Raw genomic sequence first — 20,529 nt, forward strand, 5'->3', positions numbered from 1 at the left:
TGGAGTTTGTATTCTCTCGCAGTGATCCCCTTGCTCTTGAGCTATGCATGTTGCTATGGAAACAGCAGGGTGGGGAAAAATCATAGCATTAGCATTCTCCTCCCCCCCTCCCCGCAGCAGAAGTTCCCTGAGCTGCAGAGAATGAACTGCCAGTGGTGCGCACTTCCCTCCCTTCTTTCCTATCCTTGGGAGATCCAGAGTGGAGATATTCTGTGGTGACAGGAACAGAAGCAGAAAAAACAGCCTACAGCCTTGTTCTGGAGCTCATGGTGCTCAAAGCGAAACCAGTGCTAGGTGGAGAGAGAGAGAAACTGTCATATCCACGTGAGACGAAGAATTTGGACTTTGCTGGGCTCAGGTGCAGTTCTCTTTACTCCTCTCCTGTTTGCATTGTGTCTTCTCTACCTGCTCGATGTATTCCAGCATACTAAACACACCTTTTTTGTGCTCTCCATTTCTGTAAAGTATGTGTAAAACTTACTACGATGGACAGGCATTTTAAAATTTGATCTTATGATAACAACACCATGTGGTCACAGACTGGAAGGGAGAAGCTTACAGGTGCTTTCAGCGCGCTGGGTGGGAAATGAAAATTCCCTAATTCTTAGAGACCAGTGTGGTGATACAGGAGTTGGCTGGAACTTCCCAACTGAAGGAAAGTACCAGAGGCTTGGAGAAGATGTTGAGTGGGACAAAAGAGAAAGTGCAAATGCTTCTTAGTCAAATGTGATCCTGTTGTGAAGTACACATAGCAGCAACCTTGATATTCCTTGCTGGGCTGGCTCTGCCACTAGGCAAACTAGGCGATTGCCTAGGGTGCTGGCCTTCTGGGGGTGCTGAATTGGGCACCCTCCATACGATTCAGTGACATTATCAGTGTGGGGGAGGAGGCACAGGAAGTTAGCCTTGCTTAGGGTGTCAGACAGTCTAGGACTGGCCCTGATTCCTGGAGCAGAAGTTGAAAAGGTGTGTGTGTAGGACCTTTAGGACTTTTATTCTGCATCTGTAGGACCTGTAGGACTTTTATTTTGCATCTAAGCCAAACTTTGCCAACATCCAGTTCCTTTTCAAATGGAAAACAAAAAAAAAAGTGATACTATGAGAATGCTTCTGGACATGGGAAAAGTGAGTAACTGGTACAGTTAGTCACTGGTTTCCAAGTAGGTAGTGGGACTCCCAAGACAAAACACATGACTCCTTGGTAGGTTTAAGCCTTGTTACCTCTTGAGATGATCACATGCGCATTGTAATGTATAGAAAAGCTGAACTGTGATTGTAAATGAGCCTTCCTAAATATGGTGCCAGCACAACTGCATTTCTCTTTCTCACACCACGCATATACCAACAGCACTGGAAGGACTTTAAATGGTATGTGTGAATTGGGCCTGGTGGTAGAAAGGAATCACTTTGAATTTTCCTGGTATAATTTCAGGCTAGAATTCAACAAATAAAAGTAACTGTGCCTGTGTGTTGGGAGGCTGATATATGGCTGAGTGAAATGTAAACAGAATGAAGTGGTATGGCTCCTGTTGGATCCACATTCACAAAAGAATGAGGTGTAGCATCTTTAAGTTGTTGAATATTTCACTTCCAACCAATGTTCCCGAGTCTAAGCTGTGGAGTCTTGTGAGCAAAAATTCTACTTTGTGAGCTACTGGCATTAAGGTTGTGAGCTACTGCATAAATTAGTTTGCTCTAGGGCAGGGGTGGCCAACGGTAGCTCTCCAGATGTTTTTGCCTACAACTCCCATCAGCCCCAGCCAGCATGGGGCTGATGGGAGTTGTAGGCAAAAACATCTGCAGAGCTACCGTTGGCCACCCCTGCTCTAGGGCCATTTTTCCTGCGCTGAGACAAAAATGTGTGAGCTGGAGGTTAAAAAAATTGTAAGCTATCTCACACTAACTCAGCTTAGATGGAACACTGCTTCCAACTGATTATATGATATAACCACTGTGAGAGCCAGAGTGCTGGTCTAGCATCTGGAAGACCCGGGTTTGAATCCCATTTGTGCAGTGGAAACTTGCTGGGTGGCCTTGAGCCAGTCACATTCTCTCAGCCTAACCTACCTCACAGGGCTGTTGCAAGGATAAGATGGCAATGAGGAGATGATATAAGCTGCCTTGCGCTCACACTGGGGTAAAAAGCAAAGTACAAATGAATTAAATAAATGAACAATAAATAAAAATATGGAGGGAAAACCCATCCTTGCAAGTAGAAAGTGTAGCTCAGAAGAACAAAGGCTAAGCCATAACCCCTTTCCCGTGATGTGCTACTTTTTTGTTTTCAAAGAGCTTTTAGATGTAAGGGGGGCATTTAAACATGACTTCTTTACTTGCAGTCTAAAGTGGTACAGTCAGGCCTGCCACCTCTGCACGCAACAATTTTAAAAGGGACTTTGTGTAACTGAAGGGAACAGAACAAAAACCAAGGCATAACGTCTTGCAGTATCCCATAATTCTGTGCCATCTTCCTTTCCCATAATTTTTGACCCCAAAGCATTCATTGTTTTTATTGTTTCTGAATGGCCTATGGGCCATAATAAAGAGCAACTGACTGACATTCCCTGACAATTTTCCTGATATAATTTCAGGTTAGAATTTGGCAATTGTGAAGAACTGCAATAATTTAGCATATATTGTTGCATTAGTCTCCATAATTTCCATTTTCAGTTTTTTTGAATAAGCATTATATTGCAGTAATACTTGATAATACTTCATCCTCTCTCCATTTTTCCATCATCTCTGACTCAGGTGGGTTCATGTTAGACCATGGTGGGGCAGGCACTTTAGCCTTTGCTGGCCATCTCACTTGGTTGATTTTCAGGGTGGAGAAAATGAAAGCAGAATAGAGGAGAAAACTTCCATGAAAGGGTATATGAGGGAAGATGAGGGTGGGGGGGTTCCAGTAACTACATAGGTGAGGATTATGTGGTACTAGGAGAGGGTTTCTTTATTTTGCTTAGTCACCTTTTCAACTTTAACTCTGTAGTTTGTGTGAGAGTACAGAAAAAGAAACTTGCGGCTGTATAATTCTCCAGAGTGTGGCAAGAACTGGTTGCCTAGCAGAGGTTACTCTTTACATGGTACTGAAGTTGAAACCTTAGGGAAATGATAAGAATCTCTCTGGTTATTTTATACAGAGCAATATTAGCTGTGGTGTGCCTGTCTTGCTGTATGTGTACATTCAGTTCATGATTGCAAATGGACATTTGAACATATCTGCAGGAGAGAGACAGTGAGCAATAACCAACCTTCCTGTTGAATCAACAGGTGCACATCTCAAAGTTTCATTAGAAACAGGAAGCAAAAGAGGGAGAAGCACAGCTATGAGTAGTCCTAGTGCCAAGCCAACATGCCTGTCGCAGCCTGTGGTGAAGAGTGTGACGGTGTATCGTAATGGAGATCCATTCTTCCCAGGGCGCCGAGTGGTCATCCACGAGAAAAAGGTGTCTAGTTTTGATGTCTTCCTGAAAGAGGTGACGAGTGGGGTGAATGCCCCCTTTGGAGCTGTGCGGAATATCTACACTCCTTTTGGTGGGCATCGTGTCCGGCAACTGGATGAAATTCGGAGCGGAGAGCACTATGTTGCTGGTGGAAGGGAGGCCTTCAAAAAACTCAAGTAAGTAATCACTTTTTTAAAAAAATCCAAAATATGCTTGAAGCTCAGTGCTATGATAATTGCATTGCAGTATCCAAGTGCCTCAAAATTGGTCATTGTTATACAACTGCTTCATAGATAGGAAATATAAGATAAACTTCAGGCTTATTAACAACTTTAAGAATGGAAATTCTTAATACTTTGGAAGGTTCTTCTACTTTCCCCAGTTCCCCATTTTCTTGAGGACATTCTTTCTGAAATCCTCTTCATCTCCCAATAAAGCTTTTATTCCGAAAGAGAAAGGTTTGGTCGGAGACCTATCTCTTTTCTTATGTTAATGAATAGCATCATAGTGATTATGAGGTGCTTTCTTGGTGGCATTTTACTGGTTGTTGTTATGTTGCATTTATGATGTGTTGTGTGTGATAACCACTACAAAGATGCAACCACAAAACACAGAAAATTGGCTTATGTAACACTGGGATGCTCAGTGCCACACAAACATAAAATGGTTAAATAATCATTCCCCTACTCAGGAAATCCTGAAACTTTTGTTTTGTGAAAGAATCCAGGGATCTTTACTTTTCTTAGCACCAAACTACAGTTCCCAGGATTCTCTGTGTGACACCATCTCTAGTATTAAAATCATAATTTTGTAGTGTAGATAGATACCCTGATTCCATTATTCATTCGATATTGTTATTGGTTTAACAAAAGGAATTAGGATTCTGCACAGGGTTTGTTGTTATACAGTGAAACAGAATTTTGTTCCTAATGCAGAATATTTTAGGAACTGAGGAATTTAGGAAATATAAGCTGTTAAAAACAGCACATGGTCCTTGCACTTAGAAGAAAAACCTGAAAATGTGCTAGAAGTTAGATTTGGGGTCTCCTGCCCTATCCCAGCTACTAGTGTTTTTGTCTGGATAATTGCTGTTTCTTCAACCCACATTCTGTTAGCTCCCATTTTGTTGTTTAACCAATGACTAGAGAGGGTAGTGCCAACTGTCCAGATTTTTCACCTGAAAAGACTACCAAATGATGCAAACAAAATTTAGCATGCAGATTTAGAAATCACACTTGCCTGAAATTATTGAGTTGGATACTTGGAATCACAACCACAAGGTCCTCATAGAGGCAGTTCTTTCCTTGCCTTCCTCTTCCATTCCGCAAGATCCCTCCATGCGTGTATGTGTGTCTGTGTGGGGGGGTGATGCTCATGCAGAAAGTGCTACTGTGGAGAGGCCACATTGAGGCTGAAAACTGGATTAAATCACCCCCAAACCTTGCTCTTCAATGAAGCTTTACATACTATCTTAAACCCAGGTATAGGTGAATTGCCTCGCTAGTGCTGTGGTTGATATGCTGTGCTCATTTATGGTTGTTATGCTGTGCTCATTTATCAGGGGGAAACACATACAAAAATAACTCCACAGTGCAAAGAGTATAATTACTGCACCAGAGTTCATAGCACGCCCCCCCCCCCCCGCAACTCACCTATCACCAGAGATGGAAGCAGGTAGTCAGCACACACTGGTGCGGCTCCCTCTCTTCAAGGCAGCAAGCTGCCACTCACATACAGAACAGAAAAAAGTGATGGAACATAAGAAAGAGCCCTTTCCCCAGCAATAGGCTGGACCATGACATGAATCACAGGGGACCTGGAACACTCATGTAGTTTTGCCAAAGTGGGATCAAGTTCTCTCCTGCAACCATATTTCCTTTGCCCAGCAGCCACACTGGTAAGTAACTGTAGCCACTATGATCACATCAGCCAGTTGTCTCATCACATCAGCCAGTTGTCTTGGCAAAGGCAACCCTAAAAGAACACCCAAAATCTCTTCCCTGCAGAGTTTCAGGTCTGTGCCTGGTGGATCAGTAGCACCAGCATTTTGTCAGGAGAATGCAGACTCTAGAGCTATACAGCCATACACAGAAAGCCTTCCTGTTGTCATTCCAATAGCTCAGTGTGGGGTAAAACACACATAAGGCAAGCAGGGGTCAAAAGTTGAATCCCACCAAGAGTAATGCTGACGAGTATGCAAAGCTCACAGTTTGACTAGCAATGGGCTGCAGCATATCTAGCCTATTTGGCATCCGGGATGGATAATTTTTAACACCTCCCCTCTATTTTTTGTCACAGCTGACTTATGGCAGCCCCATAGGGTTTTAAGGCAAGAGACATTCAGAGGTGGCTTGCCATTGCCTACCTTCATGTCAGCCCTGCTTAACTTCTGAGATCTGATGGGATCAGGCTAGGCTGGGGCTATCCAGGTCGGAGGCCCTCCTCTATATGACAAAATTATATTTATTATAATAATGAAACAAAATTAATAATAATAATGGCCAGAAAGTAGATGTAGATGGGTAGCTGTATTGGTCTGAAGCAGCAGAACAGAGTTTGGTCTTGAAGGTGCCAATGGACCCAAACTTTGTATTCAATGGCCAAAAAAGAAATGCAGACAGTGAAACATTTCTTGCATTTAACTTTGTATACATAATCATGCCAGTAAAAAATAAAATCAAATTCAAATACACTATTCCATCATGAGAGTCAGCATGGTGTAATGTTTAAAGTGTTGAACTAGGCTCTGGGAAATCCAGTTCTGAATCGCCACTCAGACCCTGGAAGCTTGCTGGGTGACCTTGGACCAGTCCCGTTTCTCTCAGCCTAGCCCTGACCCAGATAACCCCAGGGGAGTCTGATCTCAGAAGTTAAGAAGGGCTGACATGGAGCCAGGCAATGCCAAACCACCTCCTTACGTCCCTTGCCTTGAAAACCCTACAGGGTCAGCATAAGTCAGCTGTGACTTGGTGACAAAAAAAAAAAGTCACAGCACTGGTGTTCTGATCAGGCACTTGTGTGTGTGTGTGTGTGCGCGCGTGGGGCTTTTGTTCTCCATTTTGAAGCCCAAAAAATGACCATCCCAAACATCTTCAAGACATTTTTGAGAGCCAGGAGTCTGCCTTTGCACTAACTTTTACTAACTAAGACTAAGCCAAAGCATCACAAAATAGTGATCAGAAGCTTCACCAGACTGGTTGTTAAGAAACACACTACTCCCAAAGAAGATGCCCCCATCCTCCACTGCTTCCAAAAGAACTAAAGTCAAACCAGAGAATCTCTACAGTAGACATTGGATTTATATTCTGCCCTCCACTCAAGAGTCTCAGAGCGGCTCACAATCTCCTTTATCTCCCTCCCCCACAACAGACACCCTGTGAGGTGGGTGGGGCTGAGAGGACTCTCGCAGAAGCTGCCCTTTCTCTGCCAGAACTCTGCCAGAACTATGGCTGACCCAAGGCCATGCCAGCAGGTGCAAGAGGAGGAGTGGGGAATCAAACCTGGTTCTCCCAGATAAGAGTCTGCACACTTAACCACTACACCAAACTGGCTCTCAAACTGAAAGGGTGGCATTTTTGCACCCCAGCAGAGCCAGTGCTGTATACAGAGTACCCAGCATAATATTAACAAAGGCTTGCTTCTATACTGCTCTTAAATACATTCTATCACCAAGCTGGTTAGGGATGAGGTCTTGAGACCAAGAAGTGAAAATTAAGAGGGGGGCACAGAAAAATTAGGTGGAGAGAGAAAGAAATGAATGAGAAACATTTGGAAAATAGGAAGAGAATTTAAGCAAAAGAAAAGTTTTATCCTGTTGTAACACCCTAATTACTGCTTTCAAATATCCGACTGGGCAGGGTGCAAAGAAAGGGAAAGAGAAACTCTGGATTATGGGAGAAAATGACCTGCAGACTGACAATTACAGTAGAAGCTATCAGCATGATCTGTTAAGGAAGTCTGCTTGACACTGGAGAAAGTAGAGTTGCCAGACCCCAGGTGGGGCCTGGAGATCTCTGGCTTTTACAGCAGAGATCAGCTCCCCTGGAGAAAATGGCTGCTTTGAAGGGTAGACTCTATGGCATTGCACCATGCTGAGGCCCCTCCCCTCCTCCAACCCCACCCTCTCCTGGATCCACCCCCAAAGTCTCCAAGTATTTCCCAGCAACCCTAGAGAAAAGGGAAGCTTAGCTGACCCTAGAGTTTTTGCTATTGCTGTGCTCAGATTTCCCTGCACCCCTAGTGGATGCAGTCAAAACTACATATTAAAAATAAAAAGGAAAATATTCCACTGGAGGCAGAAGGACAACGCTGGGTTTGAGGGCCCCCTTCTAGAGCTTGCCTTAAGCTGCACCTGGGGTGGACTTCCCCCCTGCCACCTTGGTATGCCACTGGCAACTGACCTGGTCAGTCTGGACTAGAATATCCATATAGCAAGCTCAGGAGCAGTTCTGTACCACCCAGCCTACTGGGCAAACTGCTACAGACACAGTATATGATATCAGGAATCCCCTAGCAGCCCTGGCATGGAAAATACCTGGGCAAGGAAGATTGCAGAGTAAGTCATAGTGCAGTGAAAAGGCACAGGTATAGAATACCTAGTTTTCCCAAATCAAGCCCTACACACAGCTCTGGAAGGAGTCCCACATATAGATGAGGTTTTGTACCATCACACAATAACTTGGGTGTCTCATGCCGATTGGCTGCTCCACACACAGATCATTTTGGTTGGCAGTCCCCATGCACCATCCTGTTGCTGGAGTCAGACGCAGAAGCAGGCAATGGCAAAACCACCTCTGAAACGTCTCTTGCCTTAAAAAACTCTCAAGTGTAACTCACTACTTAGTGGTGCGTGACACTAAAAGAGCTAGAACTTCTGGCTGCCAGACGATCTCCTGGCTATACTACACACACCACCATATGATAATTAAGTAATTAATTACACTCCATTCTTATAGTTCATGCCACAAGGCTTATAAGACACCAGCAATAATTAGGGGCATTGCACAAAGCTCAAAGCATACCACCCCTTGCTAGACCATAACTGAACAGGCATTAGAGGGCATCTTTATCCCCCACCCTGTGTGAGCTTGATGGGAATGAGAATCAATCTCTGTCCACCAAATCCCTATCAAACAGACCACGCCTGAGAAACAGACCACACATTTATCAAAGGGCATCAGATATAGATGTCTGAAAGCAAAGCTGGTAAATGTGGCTGCTTAGTTCTTCATTCCAGCTAGATTGCTGTGCCTTTGCGAACTGCGCAGACAGATCACAGGTAGAACTGGTAAAACAAAGCAGTTTGCCCTGGTGTGGGAGCTGGGCTAGAACAAGAGAGGTGGCAACCCCATGGCAGAGCAGGTAGATGCATGCTGTTCACTGTAGCTGTTGGTTGTGTCGTATGCTTAGCAGATGGTTGGCAGTCCACTATATATGGAGCACCTGCAAGAGCAGCTGGGCCCCAAAGGCATGCACATGGTGCTTTTGCAGGTCTCTCAGTTTCCCCTCACCCTTGGTGGGCTGCTTTTCTTGGGCACCTGAAATTTTATATATATATTTACACGCTTTGCGTGAAAGTTTCATTGCTTCTGGTGGTTCTTATATAGCTAACCTCCAGATGGTGGCTGAAGGCTGAAGCCGCAGGCATTTAATTTTTACTCTCCATGGTTTCTATGGAAATGTTCTCAGTTATGCTAGGGTTGTTGCTGCCTGACATCAGATTGTACCGGGAGTAGGGCGAAATTTAGGGTACTGAACAAGCTCTGTTCCTTTCTCTACTGATGGTCATCAGTCTTTGTTTTCATGTTGGCCCCCAGCTGCCTGTCCTTCTGGTTTAAATTCTCTCCATGCTCATTCCCCACTCACTCCTCCTTCAATGGACCTTGTGCCTCTCTAGTCTTGCCGCAGGGAGGGCGGGGCCTCAATGGGGTATAATGCCATAAGGTCCACCTTCAAAAGTGGCCATTTTCTACAGATGAACTGATCTCTGTTGCCTGGAGAAGAGTTGTAATAATGGGGGATCTCTAGCTACCACCTGGGGGTTGGCTACCCTAGACCACCCCATTCACCTCTATACAGTCACTAGGGTTCCAGAGTACTGAGATCGGGAACTCACAATCTCCTGGTTGTCCCCGGGCCAAAGGAAGCCCGGTTGAAAACCACAAGGGACAGGGCCTTCTCTGTAATGGCCCCGTCCTGGTGGAACCAGCTGCCGGAAGAGGTAAGGGCCCTGCGGGATCTTGTTCAATTCCGCAGGGCCTGTAAGACAGTCCTCTTCCGGCTGGCCTACAACTAACCAGCACTGAAACTGAAACTGAGTGTAGCTGTAAGACCGCCGTATGTCTTGAATGTTTTAAGTATAAGTATAACTATGTGATGTCTAGATTTTTAGTAGGTAAATTGTGAATGATTAATTTTTATGCATAATTTTATATTTTTATGTTAGATTTTACATGTTGTAAGCCGTCGTGAGCCACTTGGTGGGAAGGGCGGGATATAAATTACAAATAAATAAAAATAAATAAATAAATAAATAAATAAATAAATAAATAAATGGTATTGCCATGACATATTTCTTGATCTGGTGGTGTGCCTTTGAGTTATGCTGGCATATTCTTGCATTATGTCAGCATAGGTCAGGATGGTATCCTAAACCATTCAGAGACAGGGTTTAGGAGTGTGCTGTTGGTGTTTCAGAGTTCCATTGCTGGAGGCTTACATCCACTTTCCATTAATCTTTAGCATGTGACAGTGAAGAGATAAGAATTAAAAGAGGGGCTGTGGCTCAATGGTATGATGTCTTGGCATGTAGAAGGTCTCAGGATCAAGCTCTGGCATCTCCAGTTAAAAAGATCAGGTAGAAGATGATAATGAAAGACCTCAACCTGAGATCTTGTAGACTTGCTGTCCATGTAAGTAGAGAATACTTGATAATGACCAATGGTCTGATTCCATATAAGGCAGCTTTGTATGTTCATTTTACAGCTACCCACCATGACCAAGTCTATCAAAATATAGAGAGTGCCTGTGCTGAATCAAAGCCAAATCTTTTTTACCTTTACCCTTCAACCTTTTGGTATAAGATATGGGATATGCCCTGTTGTCACTCACTTTGTTCCCTTTTCTCAATCAATATGAACAGAAAGCAGGGCTCATATTATTTGGCTGTTCTTTACCCTTTGGTGGTTCTGCATTTATTTTTCAAGCTCAGTCTACTTGCCTTCCAGCTTACAAAGTAAGATTATATTGGTTTTCCTGTTTGTCTTCTGATAAACACATAAGGAAAAACCAAATGTTGCCTTTACCCAGGGGTCATTTTGTAAAAAAAAATAGGTGGTGGAGCTCATTAGCATAACTCATTAGCATATGCCACCCCCCCACCAGCCAAAAGCAACTCAATGCAAGAAAGGAGAGCCCCGGGCGAGCGAGGCCTGCTTGGGCTGGCTAGAAATTCAGCCAGTCCTAGCAGGGCTTGCACACCAGGGGCTTTCCTTGGCTGCCCTCCCCGACACAGCCAAAAGGCCAGCAAGTTACCCACCGCCTAAAATCACATAAGAAGTGGAGAAAGGGTGGTGTGGGCTTCTCCAGGGCTTAATGAGGGCTGCTGGGGGTGTGGCAAAGCTCCTGGTGGCTGGCTGGCTGCCTGTTCTCCCAGGGATTGTTATGCATCTGCACCTACTATTCAATGGACAAGATAGGTAGGTGGGGAGGAGAGGGGCTGTCAGAAAGATTCAGGAGCTGTGCTCCTGTGAGCCCCCGCTGAATTCAAGGCCTGCCTTTACCTGAAACTATATGAAGAAATGGGGTGTATTTTGCAGTACTTTAAATAAACATTTGATAGTTTATTTGTTAATTCAAATGTTCACATCTTTCCTTGCGGTTCAAGTGAAATATACCTGCTAGTATCAACAGTTTAGCTATTGTGTCTATTTCATGGCTGTAAGTGAGCTCATTGAGTTTAAAACATATGGATCATCCCACTCTATTGCATTCCAAACTGAATACAAGTAAGTATCAAAATGAAAACAGATTTAATTATAAGTTACTTACTCTCCTTTTTGTTGGTTTTCAGCTACTTGGACATAGGAGAACCAAAGAAAAGGCCTATAGAAACAAATAATGAGGTAATGCAATTGAAAAATATTACTGAAAGCAGTTTCCTCTGTAGAAAAGTTAGTTTTGTTTTAGTGATGTATGGGAACAGAAACAGTGAATATTCTAGAGTAATTTACTTCAAAGCAATCCCAAGAATGTGTCTCCAGCCCAGTAATTGTCTTAGTTATTATCTGCTTAGCTTCTGAGATCTCATGAGGCTAGGCTGGGGCTATCCAGGTGAGGGCTCCTTCTCTATATGACAACATTATTTCCAGTAATAATCATGAAATAAAATTAATACTAATGGCCAGAAGATAGATCCAGGGGGTAGCTTTGATCTGAAGCAGCTGAATAAAGTTTGGTCTTAAAGGTGCCACTGGACTCCAACTTTGTATTCAGTGGGCAGAAAAGAAATGCAGACAGTGAAAAATGTCTTGTATTTAACTTCATATATATAATCATGCCAGAAAAAAAAAATCAAATTCCAACACAGTATTCCATCATAAGAGCCAGTGTGGTGTAGTGGTTAAGGTGTCGCACTAGGATCTGGGAAATCCACGTTTGAATCCCCACTTGGGCCATGGGAGCTTGCTGGGTGACCTTGTCTCATTACTTTCAGTAATGTAATAACCCCAGATATCAGAAGCTAAGCAGGGCCAACATGAAAGCAGGCAATAGCAAACCACTTCTCTTGCCATGAAAGCCCTATGGGGACGCCATAAGTCAGCTGTGACTTAATGGTAGGGTTGCCGGGTCTGACTCAAGAAATAACTGCGGAATTTGGGAGTGGAGCCAGGAGACTTTGGGGGCGAAGCCAAGAGCAAGCTTGTGCGAAGCATTTTTAAACACTGAAGGGAGTTCTGACCATCACATTTAAAGGGACTGTGCTCCTTTTAAATGCCTTCCTCTCATTAGGAAAATGGAGGATGGGGGCACCTTCTTTTGAGGCTCATAGAATTGGATCCCCTGGTCCAATCTTTTTGAAACTTGGGGAGTTTTTTGAGGAGAGGCACCAGATGCTATGCTGAAAACTTGGTGCCTTTACTTTTTTTTAAAAAAAAAACACCCCCCTCAGATACCCATGGATTGATTCTTCATTATATTCTGTGGGAAGTGGTCTCCATAGGGTATAATGGAGTGTCCAGCAGACATTTCCTCCCCTCCACTGTTTTATAATAACCCTGAAGTGTGGGGAGGGCTTCCAAACCATGGGATTCCCTGCCCCCAACTGGGGATTGGCAACCCTACTCGACAGCCAAAAAAAAAAAATCCATCACACCATTCATGTTCTTCGCAGGCACTTGGAAGGGCTTCTGTTCTCCATTTTGAAGCCCAAGAGCTGACTATCCTAAACATCTACAAGGCATTTTTGAGAGCTAGGAGTCTACCTTTGCACTAACCTTTATTAACTAACATTAGCTAAAGCATCACAAAATAGTGACTGCAGAGATGCAGGGGTGGCTTGACACCCCATGGCGCCCTAAGCCAACTCGCTGCCTGGCGTCCCACCACTCCACGGCCCCCCTCCACCGCGCGCCTCCTTCTCCTCCCTCCCTTCCCCACAGCATGTTAATTTCAAAGCTGGAACGGACTCTAGTGCCACGTTCCGGCTATCTGAAGCCCCCTCCCACCTCCTTCTCCTCCCTCCCTTCCCCACTGCATGTTAATTTCAAAGCCCCCCCCCCCAGCGATCGGAAAAACCGTGCCGTGGGGCTGCACTTCCTGTCTGTCAGGAGCAGCGTCCTGAAAGGGCGGTCCCACAGCTGCTGAGCTGACTCATCTCAATCCAGGAAGTGGGGAGGGGAGGAATCAGCAGTTACGGGACTGCCCTTTCAGGACGCTGCTCCTGACAAACTGGAAGTGCAGCCCCGCAGGACAGTTTTTCCGATCGCTTGGGGGGGGAGGGCTTTGAAATTAACATGCAGTGGGGAAGGGAGGGAGGAGAAGGAGGCAGGAGGGGGCTTTAGATAGCCGGAATGCGGTACTAGAGCCCGTTCCAGCTTTGAAATTATCATGCTGTGGGGAAGGGAGGGAGGAGGAGGAGGCGCGGGGGGGCAAACTAGGTGGTTGCAGGGGAGGCCGATATTGCCGCCCCTACCCTGACGGAGCCCTAGGCAACCGCCTAGTTTGCCTAGCGGGGGAGCCGGCCCTGCAGAGATGCTACATGACCCATAATTTAACTATTTTTTTACTTGATCCATACAAGATTAATTTGAGTTTAAAATGAGGAAAAAACTCTGGGATAACTCAGCTACTTGCTCCAAACCCTTACGAACTTTTATTTTGTGAATAATTCTACAGTAATTGCTTCTGACATGCAAAGGTTGATAGAGTTTGCAGTTCAGCTGTTAACACTATAGCTTTTATTTGTGAGTCAGCTCAGTGGCCACAGTTGGGATCAGGAAAGAATTTTCACTGAGGTCTCCTTTGATCTGTGTGGAATCCTAGGAATTTTTTTTTTACAACTCCTGTTGCATGTAGCTTGACTACTCTACAGGCAGTTTATGGCTAGTGCTTTCTAGACATTAGGATATGTACTTTTTCCAGTCTATTTCTGGACTATTCCTTCTGAATGCTGTTTAAGCCTCTTCCCTTCAAGTTTCTCTGCAAATGTAAACTAAAACCTTGATTTAAAGGCAAGAACAAACATGTGATTCTATCTGTTGACCTGTAATGATTCTGGTATGTGTGGGAAACTGGGAAATATGTGGGGGGAATATGTAACCAAAAGCAGGGGATTCACAAGGACTGGGCGGGGGGTAGGCTTGCCAGCCCCTGGATCCCAACGGGGGATCCCTGGTTTTGCAGGCTCCTCCCCACCACCAGCTAGCTGGCTGGTGGGAAGAAGCCCAACCCCAACAGCCACCATGTGCCTTTAAATCTGTTCAGGCTTAAAAGAAGCCTGCAAATTACCTGTGTTTTGGACTGTGTGTATGCCTTTAAATCTGAGCAAGAGGAAAGGTGAATGGGTGGGGTGAGTAGGCAGATCCATATAGGTCTTCCCAGTGAGTGTGTGAAGCATGTGAGAAAGGAAGAGAAGCAAGCAGAGTCCCTCTGTTTGGAGAAAAACTCCACCTCTATGCTGCTCTGCTTTCATTTTCCTGTTTGTCTGAAGAAGTTGGTTGAAGTTCAGCAAATAGTAATATTCAGGAAACCCCATGAGTAAATTGCCCCAGTGAGATCACAAAAGAGTATGTGTGTGTGTGTTAGCTGTTTTTTTTTTGGCTGCTGTGTGTGTTCACTATCATTTTGTGGAAGTGCAGTTGCTGAGGAAAGAAATCAAGAATGTATTCAGGGGAACAGGAATGCTGTATTTTTATTTATTTATTTTAGGGATTGGGAAAGCCTCCTGGCTACACCCCCAAAATCTCCCACCTCCATTCCCCAAAGTCCCCAGATATTTTCTGAGTTGGACCAGGCAACCCTAGGGGGGGGGGGTTTCCTCATTTTCCCCTCCCCCACTATTTCCTCTTTTTCTTTCCTGAAAGACCCCATATATTCTCCCTTTTCCTTCTCTCTTTCCCACCTACCAGCCACCCTACCTTTTATAGTAGGGTGGAGATTGAAACATGGATTCCAGATCCTAGTTTAAAATGCTAACCAATACACTCTACTGGCTTTTAAGGGGGTGGCTGCTTTGAGCAGTAGTAAGAATTTGGGCTTGGATAAGATGTGTAAATCCTATGGTGGCGAGTCACCCAGTGGTTGTTGCCAAGCCTGGCCTTGATGAGTCCTCTCCCAAAGGCCAAAGAAGCCCTGGAAAGGGCCCTGCTCTTCCCCCTGCATTTTACTGACAGAAACCAAGGTTTGAAGACTGGCAATCAGGGCTATTTTTGTAGGAAAAGCCCAGCAGGAATTCATTTGCATATTAGGCCACACACCCCGAAATCACCATTAGGGCTTTTTGAAGAAAAAGGCCAGCAGGAACTCATTTACATATTAGACCACACCCCTTGACACCAAGCCAGCCAGAACTGCATTCCTGTGTGTTCCTGCTAAAAAAAAAAAAAAGCCATACTGGCAATTATGTTGTGGTTGCCTAGCAATAGCCATTGGGGGCATTCATTTCTTAAAACTATTGTTGTTCCTTCTATTTTTTGTGAGATTGGGGATTTTTAACATTTCAAATTTTTCTGCAGGTTTGTGGTAAGATCTGTCATTTCTCTGTGTGGATGCAGTCTCTTGATTTAAGTATCCAGAAACTTGGTCACATTGACAATTACATATATTGATAGTCTTGTCTAGGTTTGAATTTCCATACACGGACTAATGCAATTACTAAAACTCAGAAGGAATAGTGCTTTTATTCCCAAAGAACAAAAGAAATAAAAACAGATAAATATACACTGTTACCATTTGTCATGGTGAAGTTTTTGACTTTAAATTACAACAATAATTTCTTCAAAGCAGCATGTCTGTTCCATGTACCAATTCCTGTGGCTAGTTGTCTGTCTGTTGCTAACAATTCAGTCATGTTCAATTCTTGGCAATTCTATGGGCCAGCTCTCTCCACTTTTTCTGATTGTGTACTGTTTCTTTGAGTTTTTCCATGCTCAGGCTGGTGCCTAGCAGTGTTCCCTCTAAGCTGCAGTGTCTTGTGAGCAAAAATTCTGCTTTGTGAGCTACTGGCATTAAAGTTGTGAGCTACTGCATAAATTAATGTGCTCTGGGGTCATCCTTCCTGAGCTAAGACAAAAATGGAGGCTAAAAATCTGTGAGCTAGCTCACACTAACTCAGCTTAGAGGGAACACTGGTGCCTAGTTAGAAGAGCACAATGAGATCAGGATGTTTAGCTTAGATCAAGTGGTATCTTTGAAGTAAGAACCTTTTGGATTGAAGAAACCTGGAAACAGGCCATTTGGAAGTCTAATATAATGCATAAGCAAGTTTTAATATGTTTTGATTATACTGCTCTTTTACTGAATGGATGGATTTTTTTTTTTTACTCTGGAAGCAATTTGCTGGTACTGACATGTGACTAGGATGGGCAACTGAATCTCACCCCCATATTTTATATGTGTTTTTTGTAAATGAGTATAAACTTCCATCTCATTCTTAGTCAAACATAACAAGCTCTCTTTAGTTAATACAGTTTTAATGTTCCATTGCGCAGAAGGGGAGAAAACACATTTGATAGGCGCAGTTCATATTGTATGAACAGCGCAACATGCGTATTTTCTATATTTAGCTCATATTACCCAGATTTTTGAGGGCACACAATTTGCGCATGCCTGAAATGAAACATACACGAATTGCCCTATTCATAAAAAACAATAACCCCACTAATTGGATCTCCCAGTATGCTGTTGTTGGACTGTCAAAATCGTAATGATTGAATAGCCAAAATGCCATCTAAGTGTGTCTTGAAGGGATGCTGGTCTAGATGTGTACAGATCAGGTTCAAAGTTTCCATTTTTTTAAATGCTTCCTTTTAAGGGGTTGTGCAGGATTCCATAATCACTAATTTTTACTGCCAGATGTTATGAGAATGTAATGAAAGATGGGCTATTTCATTACTTAGTGTTAAAATTAATAAACATATCAAAAAGAAGGGATATTGAAAACTGTGGTATTGGATGTTTGAAATTTTTACAAGTTTGAAAGGGGATATGTTATCTGTTATGTTTTTCGAGGTTGAAGGGTTCTGGAAGAAAAAGCAAAAAGAATAATCCTTTAAAACAAGTTCAGTCCGGCAACCTTGCTTCTTATAAAGGTTGAGTTACCCAGCTCTGAAACCACTGGATGAATGTCTTAAACCTCCGGAACAGTATCTCTAAATTGTTTGGTAGTTAGTATCTTAGTAACCTAATTAGCACAACAAGCCATACAAACACTGTTATTCTTCTGAAATGAATACCTTGAGGATTCAGTGCAGTATTGACCAGAAAGCCCTAGAAAACAAAGACAATGCTTTGTGGCTTGTGCATATACCACTAATTGCAACTGTATATTTTACAGTTATAACAGTGTTAGTGCTGAATGCACTAACACAAATGCTTCCTATGTCAATTAGCTGATGAGAAGCTATACTGGAGTGTGTTCTGTACAAACTGTAAAGAAGCATCCTTTCATGTATCAACATACTATCTGAATCCCACCTACCTGCAAATCTGTTGCCCAGGCACACCTGTATAGATAGATTAGTCCTGCACTCTTCACTAGCAGTTACTTAACTGCTAGTGAAGAGTGGGGAAGAAACTGTGAGTGGGGTATTTAAACATAAGCAAGAAATAATAAAATGGTACAAGGATCCAGAGGTGGTGGGTTCCTAATAATCTCCAGGATGTGGGCAGGTTGGACATTATATAACGTAATGTCTACATTTGGTAATTAATATGTCTTTCAATCTAGACCTTCCCTCATTTCCTTGTTGCATCCTTTCTTTTTTGGCACTTTGAGACTTGTATAATACAGCAAATGATTGGGGTTTGGATGCTGTACTATAATTTTGACAAGCATGAGGATGCTTTCTGCCCAATTCCTGAATATTTTGCAAATAACTATACTTCATCTTAATTACTGTTTCTACAACAAAAGTAATTAACAGTGAGTCATCAGAGACTAAATGGAAAGGCCAAGATTTGCTACCAGAAGTGCAATGTGACTTTACTACAGCTGCCATTTTTATCAGGGGAAGAAAACCAACTGAAAAGGATGAACATACACTGTGCACACTGACCAGCATACTCTTATAGTCAAGACTCCTCAAACATTTTTTAGTTGACTCAATTCACAACTACTCATAGTTTCTCTCATATCAATGGCAATTGCCAGACATAATAATTTAATTTCCAAGTGTTTGTCCCAATAGCATGTATGATGATCCAGTGTAATGAAACCAAGAAGACCTGATTCTAGATTCAAGTTCAGTGTCCTGATTTTCAGATTAGAATCATAGAATTGGAAGGGACCTCCAGGGTCATCTAGTTCAACCCTCTGCACAATGCAGGGACTTCACAAATACCTCCCCTCCCCCCACACATCCCCAGTGACCCCTGCTCCATGCCAAGAAGTTGGCACAAATCTCCAGGAACCCTTGCCAAACTGGGCTAGAGAAAAATTGCTGACTGACCCCAAAGTGGGGTCATGTAAGAAAGGGCCACGAGAACTAAGCACTGATGCCCTCCTTCTCATGATCTGTCTAATTCACAGAATCAGTATTGCTGTCAGATGGCCATCTAGCCTCTGATTAAAAACTTCCAAGGAAGGAGAGCCCACCATCTCCAAGGAAGGAGAGCCAGTTTGGTGTAGTGGTTAAGTGTGCAGACTCTTATCTGGGAGAACCAGGTTTGATTCCCCACTCCTCCACTTGCACCTGCTGGCAGGACTGGATCTACATGTATTTTGAGGGGGGGGGATTTAAAAAATGGCACCCCCTTATGGGCCATTCTACGTTATGGCCTCATAGAATACAATGGACTCCATACCCAATTTGGCGCCCCCCTCCGTCAGCGCCCAGGGCAAGCACCCCCCTCTGCCCCCCACCAGATCCGGCCCCACCTGCTGGAATGGCCTTGGGTTAGCCATAGCTATTGAAAGAGTTGTCCTTGAAAGGGCAACTGCTGTGAGAGCCCTCTCAGCCCCACCAACCTCACAGGGTGTCTGTTGTGGGGGGAGAAGATATAGGAGATTATAAGCCGCTCTGAGTCTCTGATTCAGAGAGAAGGGAGGGGTATAAATCTACAGTTTTCTTCTTCTTCCCGAGGAAGCTTGTTCCACTGAAGAACTGCTCTATCAAGAAGTTCTTCCTAATGTTTAGCCGGAAACTCTTGGTTTAATTTCAACCTGTTGGTTCCGATCCAACCTTCTGGGGCAATAGAAAACAACTCCTTGCTTCACTTATATGCTCAATACAATATCTCTAATCAGTTTGCCATATCTTACTTGAGCTATAGGCTGACCATGTAATTGTTAAATCAAAAATAGGAGACACTTGTCAATAGATTACTTCTTCAGTTTATTCTATAACCTCTGCCTAGGCCCTGCGTCAAAGGCAGTTTTAAAATCCATAAATGCCACAGCCAACATGCCATCATTTGAGCTGGTATGTTAATCTACAGTAAACTGAAGAGTATGGCAATGATCAATTATACTAACACCTCTGTGAAATCCAGCTTGCTCTCACCCCAAAATAAGTTTGTCCTCAAGCCATGATAGTAATTTCACATAAAGCAGGGAAGCATATAACTTGCCCATCACTGACAGCAGACTTATAGGATCACCTTTTCTGTAAGTGGGGAATATTATTGCATGTCGCTAAGAGATGGGCATGATACATGTCTTGTTAATCTGAGTAAAAATAGGTGCCAAAATCTTGGTCCACCAGTTGGCATTTACTTTCAAAAACTCATCAGATTAGGTCCTGATGCCTTACCAAATTTCATTTGAAAGATTAGAGATTTAGCTTCTGATACTGTGACTGGAGGCCATTTCTCTATTTCTGGGGAAAGCAGTGATTGAACTGTACTACTATCAGCAGATGGTGTGGCAAATAAGACCATAAAGTGATCCTACCAACATCTGGCAGAAATATGACAAGAAAGTGGGAATCTAGAATTTCGTAGATTGTAAACTGTTAGACCTCAGGGATCATATGACAACCAGAGCAAATTAACAATTTTGGTGACCCTCTGAACTCAAGAAAAACTGGAAGCTGTATGTCTCACACGTAGAATGTGCTTTGATCTTAAGTACCCCTTTAAGTGAAGTAAATGGCTATTCTGCAAAGCAATGTAGTCTCTAGAGCCAAAATACATTGTGCCACAATAGTCTTTGGCTTCTCATCTTTTGAAACATTGTGTGGCTAGTTCTGAACCATCCATGCACTTGGAATTTTCTGTGTTCCTGTCCATTCCTCCAGTGTCTTCTGATCCCTGAAAAGATCATTCCTAGAATTGTGGGACTAAACTGTACAAAGAAATAGCTATGTGGGTCAGCGAGCTGGAGTGAGGAGGGTCAGGAAGAGGAAACTGTGCCTCCATCTCTTCCTTC

General features: G+C 43.5%; 1 protein-coding gene across 1 annotated transcript in view; it reads left to right on the forward strand.

Annotated features, from left to right (window-relative positions):
• Positions 1-258: 258 nt before the first annotated feature.
• Positions 259-20,529, forward strand: part of DCDC2 (doublecortin domain containing 2) — a 69,604-nt gene continuing 49,333 nt past the window's right edge. The window contains exons 1-3 of the mRNA XM_060244142.1: positions 259-358; positions 3,271-3,619; positions 11,515-11,566. Of these exons, the coding sequence (XP_060100125.1) occupies positions 3,327-3,619; positions 11,515-11,566 (345 nt within the window). The 5' untranslated portion in view covers positions 259-358; positions 3,271-3,326. The remainder of the gene's footprint in view (positions 359-3,270; positions 3,620-11,514; positions 11,567-20,529) is intronic.

Source organism: Heteronotia binoei, chromosome 7 (genome assembly GCF_032191835.1).
Source record: "Heteronotia binoei isolate CCM8104 ecotype False Entrance Well chromosome 7, APGP_CSIRO_Hbin_v1, whole genome shotgun sequence".
Taxonomy (NCBI): domain Eukaryota; kingdom Metazoa; phylum Chordata; class Lepidosauria; order Squamata; family Gekkonidae; genus Heteronotia; species Heteronotia binoei.